Source organism: Vollenhovia emeryi, unplaced genomic scaffold, assembly GCF_000949405.1.
Source record: "Vollenhovia emeryi isolate VEMERY1.0 unplaced genomic scaffold, V.emery_V1.0 DF939303.1, whole genome shotgun sequence".
Taxonomy (NCBI): domain Eukaryota; kingdom Metazoa; phylum Arthropoda; class Insecta; order Hymenoptera; family Formicidae; genus Vollenhovia; species Vollenhovia emeryi.
Window position 1 is genome coordinate 96,986 of NW_011967063.1, and position 11,097 is coordinate 108,082.

General features: G+C 43.6%; 2 protein-coding genes across 2 annotated transcripts in view; one reads left to right on the forward strand and one right to left on the reverse strand.

Moving 5' to 3' along the window:
* The window catches only part of LOC105558951 (probable ATP-dependent RNA helicase DHX35), a 16,560-nt gene extending 5,713 nt beyond the window's left edge, over positions 1 to 10,847 (reverse strand). Inside the window, exons 1-10 of the mRNA XM_012006920.1 lie at positions 10,648 to 10,847; positions 9,844 to 10,058; positions 3,510 to 3,689; positions 2,222 to 2,362; positions 1,966 to 2,128; positions 1,699 to 1,860; positions 1,391 to 1,537; positions 1,173 to 1,314; positions 781 to 1,067; positions 366 to 710 (exon numbers count right to left, since the gene is read on the reverse strand). Coding sequence (XP_011862310.1) covers positions 366 to 710; positions 781 to 1,067; positions 1,173 to 1,314; positions 1,391 to 1,537; positions 1,699 to 1,860; positions 1,966 to 2,128; positions 2,222 to 2,362; positions 3,510 to 3,689; positions 9,844 to 10,058; positions 10,648 to 10,675 — 1,810 coding nt within the window. The 5' untranslated portion in view covers positions 10,676 to 10,847. The remainder of the gene's footprint in view (positions 1 to 365; positions 711 to 780; positions 1,068 to 1,172; positions 1,315 to 1,390; positions 1,538 to 1,698; positions 1,861 to 1,965; positions 2,129 to 2,221; positions 2,363 to 3,509; positions 3,690 to 9,843; positions 10,059 to 10,647) is intronic.
* A 30-nt stretch (positions 10,848 to 10,877) lies between these two features.
* LOC105558947 (probable methylthioribulose-1-phosphate dehydratase) overlaps positions 10,878 to 11,097 on the forward strand; it is a 3,638-nt gene continuing 3,418 nt past the window's right edge. Inside the window, exon 1 of the mRNA XM_012006913.1 lies at positions 10,878 to 10,956. The gene's annotated coding sequence lies outside the window, so the exon portion shown is untranslated. The remainder of the gene's footprint in view (positions 10,957 to 11,097) is intronic.

The following is an 11,097-nucleotide window of genomic DNA, read 5'->3' on the forward strand; positions in this document are numbered from 1 at the left end:
TAAGAAAATCGATCGATGAGCGGGAGGTGGAGCGACAGGCGAGATCATGTTTATATTTCGGGTCGCCCGTCGCTCGCGCTCGCTGCCGCGCTCGTCGCCCGCGCCGCGCTCCCCGCCGCACCTAGGTTTTTTCCCACCATGGTGTATCTCGCGCGTCGCTCCACCTCCCGCTCATCGATCGATTTTCTTAAATGCCTTCCAAGTCCGGCCTACCGTCTCCTGCATCCTTATTCGCTCAAACGTGTAAATTAATTACTCGATAACTATTGTTACTTTTGTACCGCGGCACATGACATTTCTCCTTATTTTAACACAATCTACCACTATTTTCAAGTTGGCTACTTTTGCCAACTTAATATATATATATATAACATTACATTTACAATTAAATTCAAGTTTCCTACCATTGCAGGACACCAGTGGAATGTCTAAGCGTTTCAGCATTTTATGCATTTGAGCGCGGATTTCCATAGCTCTCCGCAAAGCTTTATGGTTAAGGAAATGCTTCTGGCACCAGGCGGGCGTTTTGTTCTGTGCAAAAGATGTGTAAACGTTCAGCAAAGTAAGAAGATCTCCCTCTTCCACCTCAAATTTGCGATGTGCTATTCTCGCTTTTAAAGCCGCTTGCCCTCCACCGGGTTGCACAAAAACATTCTGAACTTGCAGCATGGCGAATATTGTTGTGATTTCCTCGGAACATTCCATCTCACCTGTCGATAAAAAAAAACTTATAAATTTATTGCCAGAATAGCGATTTTATCGTCATTTCCATTTATATACCAGACACGATTAAGGATTTCGCCAGCACCGGCTCCAAAGGCATCTCCGCCATCGTTAGACCTAACGGTGTCGTCAAATCTCCATTACTGTCGATTGCACCCAATGCATAAAGTAATTCCAATCCCGTAACTAGATTCTTGCTGGGCGGCGCGGATGGAAAATTGAAGCGCAACACATTATCGATGCCCAGGGCCTTCAGTTGCAGTATCGCCGGCGCCAAATCTGACCGTTGCATTTCCGGTGGAGTAGCCTCGAACAATTCAGCATAAGCCTCTTCTGTGTACAATCTAGATTACACAGAAGTAAGATTACAAAATATTTTGTCAGTCCGCGCGATAACTTCTACATTCAGAATTAATATACAAACAAAAATAATTGCTCGCTTCTCTTACCTAAATGCTTTTCCAGTACGTACGCGACCTGCTCGGCCGGCTCGCTGGTTGGCGGAAGCTTTCGATACGGGCACAATAACGAGGCTGTTCGTCTGCGCTTCCGCTTCGAACCAAGGTATCTTGACGAAACCGCAATCGATTACTGCACATTACAAAGTCGTAATTATGTAATGTCCTCGAGCCAAGCGTCACAAAGGGTAAAAAGTGCGCTACTATACCGTAAACAATATTTGGAATAGTAATAGACGTTTCCGCGATGTTGGTCGCTACGATAACTTTGCGAGTATCCTTGGCTGCCCTCCAGAACACTTTAAGCTGCTCCGCGTTCGGAAGCGATCCGTACATCGGCAACGGAAGCAGCTTCTCTAGAGAAATAAATTATTCACCTTAACAAAGCTGTAATTTTTTATAACCATACGTTAAAACGCGTTAAAATTGCTCCCTCCGTTCCCGCGCGGAGCAATCACACAAGTTTTCATATTGCCTTTACGATATTATTGAAAGAATAGCAAATCGCTTTACTCACGTTTGTCGTCTTTTATAAGCTTCGCGTGTTCCGACAAGAGAGAGACGGCCTGATCGACCTCGTCGAGACCTGTGAGAAACGCCAGGATATCACCCGGCTCTTCTGTCTCATGTATTTTTAGAGCGGTGTCCACTACACCGTTAACATAATTCGCCACCGGTTCTGCAACACGCGATACGACCTTAATTAAATGGCAAAAGTTACAAGACTTACAAGTTTGATCACGGATGTGGCTCTGCGCGTGCATATACATGTGTATGTGTGTACCTTTCAGAAAGAATACATCTACCGGATACAACCGCCCCTCGACGCTCATGATAACGGCGCTATCTTTACTCGAGTCCTTCGTCGTATTTACGTTAAAGAAATCTCGTAGCTCCTCCGCGTCCACCGTCGCCGACGATACAATAATTCTCAGACTCTTCCGTTTCTGAAACGTTTCATTAGATAGCGTGTCACAACTTATCGTGTCCCGCGCGAAGGAACTATGGGTATACGGAGATAAACACATCAATGAATTTACCCTGATTATTTTCTTCAACAGTCCCATTATGATATCAGTCAAGAGCGTTCTTTCGTGCACTTCATCCAGGATAATGACCGAGTAGCTTGTTAATAACGGATCGCTCATTAATTCCCGTAGAAGAATGCCCTCTGTCATATACTACAAAGGCGGTTTATATTAGCTTCGTGTTATTATAAAACGCTGACATTATTTCTAACTTTTATATATTGATAAAATAAATAACTTAAGGTGGCTCCTGCATAAACCGACCAAAGGTAGAACAAATTGAAATTTAAGTATGTTGTAGTTGTAAATTTTATCTATCAGTGCGCGAAATTTCAGACGGTTGCCGATGAAATGAAATAAAGAAAAAGTATTAAAGTTGTATTTTTTAACATTTCAGTAAACACCAAGTAACAGTTACATAACATCAATATCATCAATAAAAATTTTTGTGTATTGTAACATACACAAAATTTACATACACCAAAATTTTCAATAATTGAAGCACTATTGCAACAGCATATTCCTGAGACCAAATCAAGTAAAAAAAGTCCTGTACTACTTTACCCTCCGACAAACAGTTATCGAGATATCATAAGCTAAACATCGATAAAGTTATAAACTCTTGAATATCTCAAAAAGTATTAGGCAAATCAAAAAATGTTTCAGACAAAAGTTGTTCATATTTAATTAGTAGAATAAGATAGTATAATAAAAAAGTATAGGGAGTTCCGTTTAAAAAATTGAAGGTGACCTTCGCGTGACCTTTAAATGACTGCCCAAGGTCATGTCAATGGCACCACTTTATGTCCTCCTTCGAACCAAACAACTTTTGTTTGAAACGTTTTTCCGCATCTTTCATATTTTTGGAGATATTTGCGTGGATCATTAAAAATGAGACACCCTGTATAACCTAGCATATCAATGCATTTGATCAATAATGCATTAAGTGATATTTTTTAAATGGAAAGTCATATGAATTTTTAAAAATTAAAAGGGCCCCACCAAAACACTCATACTAAACGTTCCTTCGTGCAAGAACCACCTTAAACTGCCGGTAATATAAACATATAACGATTGGACAATGAGAGTATAACGCAGTTGTTGTTGCGTGAGTCATATGTAATTAACTGCATTCAGTTGATGACATCATGATGCCATTATATGATGACAAATCGTGAAAACAAATTGATGATAACATTCAAAAATCAATTCTCACGACTGATGCCGTTAAGTTGCGAATTATTCCAAGTGAAAATTGCGTTTGCGGTCTATTTGTTTGGCACTCAACGTCGCGTTGTACCTTAATCTTAGTTGTTTCATCAGTGTAATCATCGAAGCGTATGCAATAACCCACAGTGGTTCCTAGAATGCAATTGCGCTCGTCGGCCACGCGATTCGCCAGAGAGGTGGCGGCGACTCTCCTGGGCTCGGTGATGCCGATCTTTTTTCCATCCGCACACCATCCTGCCTCGAAAAGATACTGAAAAATGAAAAATACGATTTATATCACAATATTAATTCACTTCTCAAGACTTATTAGGTAGTGGTATTGTGCATTATACTGTTAAATTTGTCTTAAATTTAACTTAATGAATAATCACCACTATTCCTACTCAATGTCGTTAATTTAATTAATGAAGTTTAATTGAATTTAATTAATGATTTAATTGAAGAAACCATAAAATGAATTGAATAAAAGGGGTAGTTCTTTTTCTAACTACAATTTGTGTTTAAATAATAAACTTGACTGCACATGGCAGTTAAAAGTAGCAACATATTGAGTAGGAGCAGCAAGGACTTTACTTATTGAGTCAAATTTAACAGCGTATATTACGATACAAAAAGTTAAGTTGAATGACAAGTGTACCTACACACAATGTGCGCCTTATCACAAGCGCAAAAGAGAATATTTTATTAGTAAGATAATACTATTGATATGTCCGCGCGAATAAGTTAATATTTTTTATTATTACATAACGTGTACAAAGTAAAAATTTATTTGCATAATTCTGAAAAAAATGTTATTGCGTTGTAGGATTTATTTTCGAGGGAAACGATAAAACAGGTATTTCAGAGATAAATCATTTGTATAAAAATATTTTATTGCGCGTTTCCACTATAAAAATGATACAAAGTACTAGCCACGGCGTTATAAAATTCGACGAAACCTTATATCGAGCGCAACTATTGGCATTGATCGCACACTATCCAGAGTATTACGAGGCTTACAAGGTTTTTACATCTTACGTGCGCGTAATAGGTTTTTGTATACGCTCGTCATACTCGTGCTGCAGTTAGGTAACAGTCTTGGCACTGGATTAGATAAAAATGCCTAGGTGTAGTCAATAACTGACCCACTTCGACGCACGTCTTGTGTTGCAGCGATAAAAATAAAAACATTGGAACGTGTTGCGTTAGAACTATTTTACGGATTTCGGTTTTTACTTATGTATTAGAATATTTGTTACGCTATTTCGTCAAGACAAAATTGCACATCTGAAAGTTTAAGATTTACGAATACAAGCAATCTTCTTATAATACTTTTTATATATCACATATATGTATAACAACGCTTAGGTATATACATTAAAACTCTATCTCAATTATGTATATTTCGAATATAAAATGTTTAGATTATATTATATTTTTAAGTATACATTTTTATACACATACGTATTTTTTATTAAGTATCTTATTAATAACATCAATAGCACACGAGGCATATATTAATCTCTTTTACGTTCATTGAACACCAAAAGGAATTAAATAGAAAGTCATAATTCGCGACAACTTCACATTGTCAATTTAGAATTTTTAATATACTCTAATGCGCCTTAATTTTTACTTCAATATAAAAATTTGTATAATAATATGATCATTAATATAATAATCATAGTCATCTTTTGAGAAACAAATATTAAAGAAACATGTTCTAGCGAGCGTCCACTATTAAAGCTACATATAAATACGCGCCGAGGACAAATGAGAAGAAAGCGACTGTTATGGATCGGGAAGTGCGAACAGGGAAGACCGCAAGCTTTCGTTCACCGACAGTATTTTCACGTAAGTGTTCGTGTAGTGAAGCTCACTTATGAGGATAAGCAGAAACAAGACCGTGGGCAGCTGCCACCACGCGTACCTGACGTATTCCCAAATGCGATCCAGAAATATTGCCAGAAGCATATAGTCCATCATCGCGTGAAAGTTGAAAATCTTCCACGCGAGGGCGACCGCCCAGAAGGATGAACTCCTGAAGACGGCGGTCTGCCGATCGTAGAGATCCTCGCGGCCGATCGCCGAGGAGACATCGGTCTCCAGGAGATCCTGGTATACAGAGATGTACCGGTTCCAAGCGATGCTCGTGAGGGTAAAGTGGAGGCCCACCATCAGCATGTTGTACAAAGGTGATCTCCAGAACGAGGTGGGAGAGACGGAATTGTAGGACGACGACGACGACGATGATGACGACGACGATGACGAGGACGACGACGATAACGACGATAACGTCCGAATGGGCAGCCGCTCGTAGCCGGCGCGGTGATTAGAGTTGCGCTTCAGGAAGAGGAAAACCGCGACCGCGAGCGCGATGCAGCCGAGACCGTCGCAGAGGCCGTCCACGAGGTAACCGATGGAGCCGACGTCCGATCTCTCGCCCTTGACGTTGAGCCTCGTCCTCGCAACGTGGCCGTCGAGGTTGTCCAGCCAGGCCCTGACTTGGAACAGGACGACACCCACTCGTCGGTGAAAGAGAGAACTTCGCGTGACGTACCGGGCGCCGATCACAGCCACCGCCACATGGGAAACGCTGATGGCGTTCGGCGTCAGCCATGTCCAGGAACGACTGATGCCCAGCAGATAATCTGTCAGGGACGCCAGGGGACTCAGGACGTAGTGATTAGGGTGATCCAACGTCATCGCCTTCACCGTCACCGTGCAGATCGGATTCAGGTCGCACAGGATCGGCGAACGATACGGCGTGGCTCGCGTGTTGTTCGCGGACGGACGTACGTCGTAGTCCTGCACTCGAAAGTAGAGCAGCAAGTCCATCCCGACGAAGTACAGCAGAAACAGAGACGCCAGGCATGTCTTGTTGATGAACGTCGGCGAGTACATCTTCCGAGATCGAAGGCCGAATTTTGTTTCGCTTCTCGTCACTTGGTCTCTTCCCTTTGTAAAACACTTTTCTTTCGTTTATCCGTCCGAGTCAATTGTCACAGTTATTCGTTTAAACAGTGGCTTATTATTATTGTCCAATTATTTTTCGCCCGATGAAGAAGACACGCTTCGTCGCCGATTATCATTTCTTATTAATCAAGCGTCACCGGCGCGCTATAAATTCAACTGTGTGTCCGCAAAAGTCTTGTTACGGCGCGTGCTCTTACAGCGTGTCGCCCCGTCGATCGACCGCTACGACATTCCTCCCGATGGTCCTCTTCGTCCTTTCTCTCCTCCGGAGTCCGATTTCCAATCGCTCCCGGCTCTCCGCGCGACAAAATGTCAGGGCAACTTTGGAAAAATTGCGCCAGCACTCGCCGCGCTGACCGCGCGCGCTCTACTGACAACTGAAAGTGACTTGTAATAAAAATTACGTCGTCGGCGTTAATTCGTCATCGAAGCTGGATGCACACACTTCCTCGCCTACTCCGCTCTAGCGCGTCGCTGACGCGCGTCTTCCCAAGTACTTAGTAACCCGTTGCATCTCGGGCTGCAACTGGGCCATTATCAACACGGGCCGCTATCTCTCCCCCGTATCATAGATCAAGACACCATGCTGTTTTCGGTCTATTTCGGACGGGAGCGAGACGACCGGACGTCATGCACACGTGTGTGCCCCGGCCGCTCTTCTCTCTCTCTTTATCTCTCTCTCTCTCTCTCTCCTCTCTCGCTCTCCGTATCACGAGGAGGCCGCGTGCCGCGATCGCCGATCGACGAAGTCGCGGGCCACACTGACGTAGGAGACAGGTGGGCACCCGTCGCGTTACCTTCACCGATCACGGGTTTCACTCCATTCGAAGTAGGTCAATATCAGAGCCCCGCGATCCGCGATCATCACCGGTCCAATCCGACGGAGATCGCGCGCGCGTCTGCCGGACGTTGACACGGATCGCGCTAAACTGCAACACTCACAGGGAAGGAGGCCCATCATATATATATGTATGTATATTGCCCGGAGATAAAACAAACACGATAAGAATGACAGAAGGAGCCTCTCTCGTCGCGCTCCTTCTTACTTCCCTCGACTCCCTGAAGAGCATCCCCGCGGCCGAGCGTTTTCTCAACTCTCTTGCGTTCACGGGTTCGAGTTCTAGTAGATCGCACTCTCCTGCGCAGAATTCTATTTATATCTGCGCGGTGTTGAATTTCGTTAGTTGGGATATGCGAAGGTCGCCGTGTGCAATGGGAAATGCTATGGGTACCAATGCTCGCCGTATTTAGAACGCTGAACGCTGACCCCGAGGGGGAAAAACGAGCGTTTTTCCGCGACGCGGTGAATAATTCATGAGAATAAAAACCGGTTTTTTTTCCACGCTCGCGGTCGACGCGCGTCAGACGTCGCACGCTTCTCAATATATTATGTATTCTTCCGGTGTGTAAATCGCCTCGCCGCAGGATAGTCTCCGCCAGTACGCGCCGTCTGGACTCGAGTGTTTTCAGCAAACTCATTAGATTTCATTGCAATTAGCAAACGCAGCATTAGCATACATAGATAGAAAAGCCTGGTGTACACTAGGAATCACTGATGCCTTCTCGGATGAAGCATATTTAGGCACAGGTAGAACACATATACATTTTCCATGTGCGTATAGGGTGTTCCAGGAGGAAAGGTCAATATTCTGGGAGGTGACAATGTCGGTCATTTCAAGCAAACTGGTTCGTATGGATATATGTCCCATTCCCCACTGTTTCCGAGATAGAGCTATTTGAATGCACAGTTGCAAAGTTACTGACAAGAAAGAAATACTACGTACTATTTCTAATATTTGTTGTTCAAGTGATACATTTTTTACAGATGATAAGCGACGGAAGCGTCGACGATAATCTTCAACAGCAGCGGTAGCACTACCGTCGCAGAAACCGCAAACGTATAGCGTATCTGCATATTCGACATTTGTGAATATGCGAGGCATTTTTAACATTTCTACAATCTTATCAGCACAACAGTCAACAGACGTATAAGAGTAAATTCCCGCAGACGTTTATGAGGTTGGATGAAGAGCCACGTGTACAGAAGAAAAGTGAATACACGAGACATTCAGCTGTATATCTCGGAAACAGTGGGGAATGGGACATACATTCATACGAACATTTTTGCTTAAAGTGACCGATACTATCACCTCCAAGAATATTGACCTTTCCTCCTGGAACACCCTGTGTACAAAGCGTATCAATGTGTCGATATGTGCGCAAATTCATGTGGGAAGACGTCGGTGATGCCTAGTGTACAATGTGCTCTTTGTGTCTAGAAACATTCTATTTTACAGTCAACGAGTGCATTTAAGACATTTGCGCAAGTCGATTAATTGTACATTATACGAGTACAATCACGCATTGTCGATCAATTTTTTAAACGTACTGATTCACTTGCACAAAATAGAAGGTTTCTAATTGCAAAGTACACGTTGTAGATTAAACTTTAGCACGGCGTGTGCTACCGAGCAACTGGAGTCCCCAACTCTTTGTGCGCCTTTCGGAAAATGTGGATGACTGTAAAATAGCTTTGCAATTCGAATAAAGGAATCGTTGGCTCTCTCGGCAGGGCGTTAAGCGTTACGTGAACGCACGTTGTTGGTGAAACACCGATACCGGCGATTATTGATACCCATAGTAGTAGGAATTAAGGCATGGTTTCACCAAACGTCGCTTAACTTTGATCTTAGTTTAACTCAGGTTTGTCTCTTTCTGGAGCAACAGTGGAAGGAGACAAAGAACGAATTAAGCTAAGCTTGAAGTTAAACGACGTTGGTGTAACCGGGCCCAATACCCGTTTCTACCAAAGCAGTTTAACTTTAATCTCGGTTCAACTTACTTTGTATCTTTTTCTAGTTTTAGGAATTGGAAAAAGACAAGAAGTTGTTTAAGCCGAGATTAAAGTTAGGACCTGAGCAGAATGGCTGTCTTGTACTCCTAAGACACAAGACAGTTATTGTGCGTTGCTTTAAGACAAAGTTTTAAAATATAAAACATTGTCTTAATAGTACAAGACAGCTCATTCTGCTCAGGCCCTTAGGGCCCTTAGAGCCTGAGCAGAATGTCTTGTACTCTTAAGACATAAAACAGCCAACAGTACAAGGTACTATTTTTCCTACTGGATTGCTTACGAGAGCCAATCAGGATTTAGCCTAAAGTCACCTGATCTAAAACTCTGCATCTTGATTGGCTCTCGTAAGTAATCCAGTAAGAAAAATAGTATCGTGTGCCGTTGGCTTTATTGCGAGTTACCTCAAGACAAAGGCTTAAAACATGAACCATTGTCTTAAGGCTGTCTTAAGAGTATAAGACAGCCATTCCGCTCAGGCCCTTAATCCGCACTGGTAGAAACGGGCATAAGATAGTTATGTGAATGTAATGAATGTAATACGCATGCTACGGGCTGTCCGTCGTCTTAACCGATGTACCGTACGTTCGAGTCTCACCTGGGGAACTTGCGTGCTTTTACCACAACCCGTCTCGCCGACCAGAACCAGGGTCTGGTATTTCTCCAACAAATAAATAATGTGGTCTTTGTTTCTGAATATGGGCAGCCGTTGACGCTGCATGTCGAGCGCGAGCGAGTGATGCGCATTGTAAACAAATTGCGTCGACGAGTGGGCATCGATATCGGGCTTATCCTCCTGCCACGTGCTATCCCCTAATCAATAAAGTTTACTCGGTTAGTGATTGATATCTCGCAGCTCTCGAGTTGCACATCAAACATGGGGTTCCATGCAGTTGCTTTACGTTCCACCGTGCAGCCCAGCTGGAGACGCCTTGCTGAAAGTACGGCATTGTGCTAGAACGTGCTAGAAAATCTTTCTCCGTCGATCCCGTGTCGTCGTTTTATCGACATTTCAATAAAGATTCAGCGAGAAATCATTTTCATTGGAAAGTAACGCAATCATTAAATTCGTAACATTTTACAATCTTTACTATTTTCAACTGTAGACCTTGACGAATCACGTTTCGCTGAATCTCACAAGGGAAATTATGCTTCGTTGTTGAGATATTCAGTCTTCAATGACTCTCATCTCTCGTCTCATCGATTAGCACTTTCGGCAAAGCGTCTCCGTCAGGAAGGTTAGATAGACGAATTGTCGAATTGCACGTTGCCTTCGGTCCGAAACGGCAGTCGGGCAACTGTTATCCACCAACGTGATCCCGGGTAATCCACAATGCAAAAGCCGTAGCGGCCCACTTTAATAGAATCGCGATAAACACACGATCGAGCAACATAACCTCACCCGGCTTGGAGAAAAGCGGTCGAAACATCGCTGGAAGAGTCCCGGGACGAGAGCCTCGACACAAGGACAGTTACATCTGTACGTACGTATCACTTCAATGGGAGAATACAAATTGTACGAGGAAAACTTGGAAATGGGCGCAATCGCGCGTGTCAACAGCGTAGCAGCGTCCAACGTGTACAAACAACGAGCACTCGCGCGGTAGATGGCGCCCCGCGTCGTATCACGCATGACACGACACGTGCGTGGTGCGTCCGTCAAATTGCCACTAATTGTAAAAGCAGCTCTTGACAGCGGCAATAAAACGCGGTAATAACTTTTGTACGCTCGCTCGCGGTTCCGCACGCAAATGTCGTATCAGGCCCGGTCTACAATGGGCTGTTAGTCGTTCGTCGGAAGTCGGAGCCACGTGTCGGTCCTTTTTCTTTCGCCCAGTTCCGAGACTCGTTC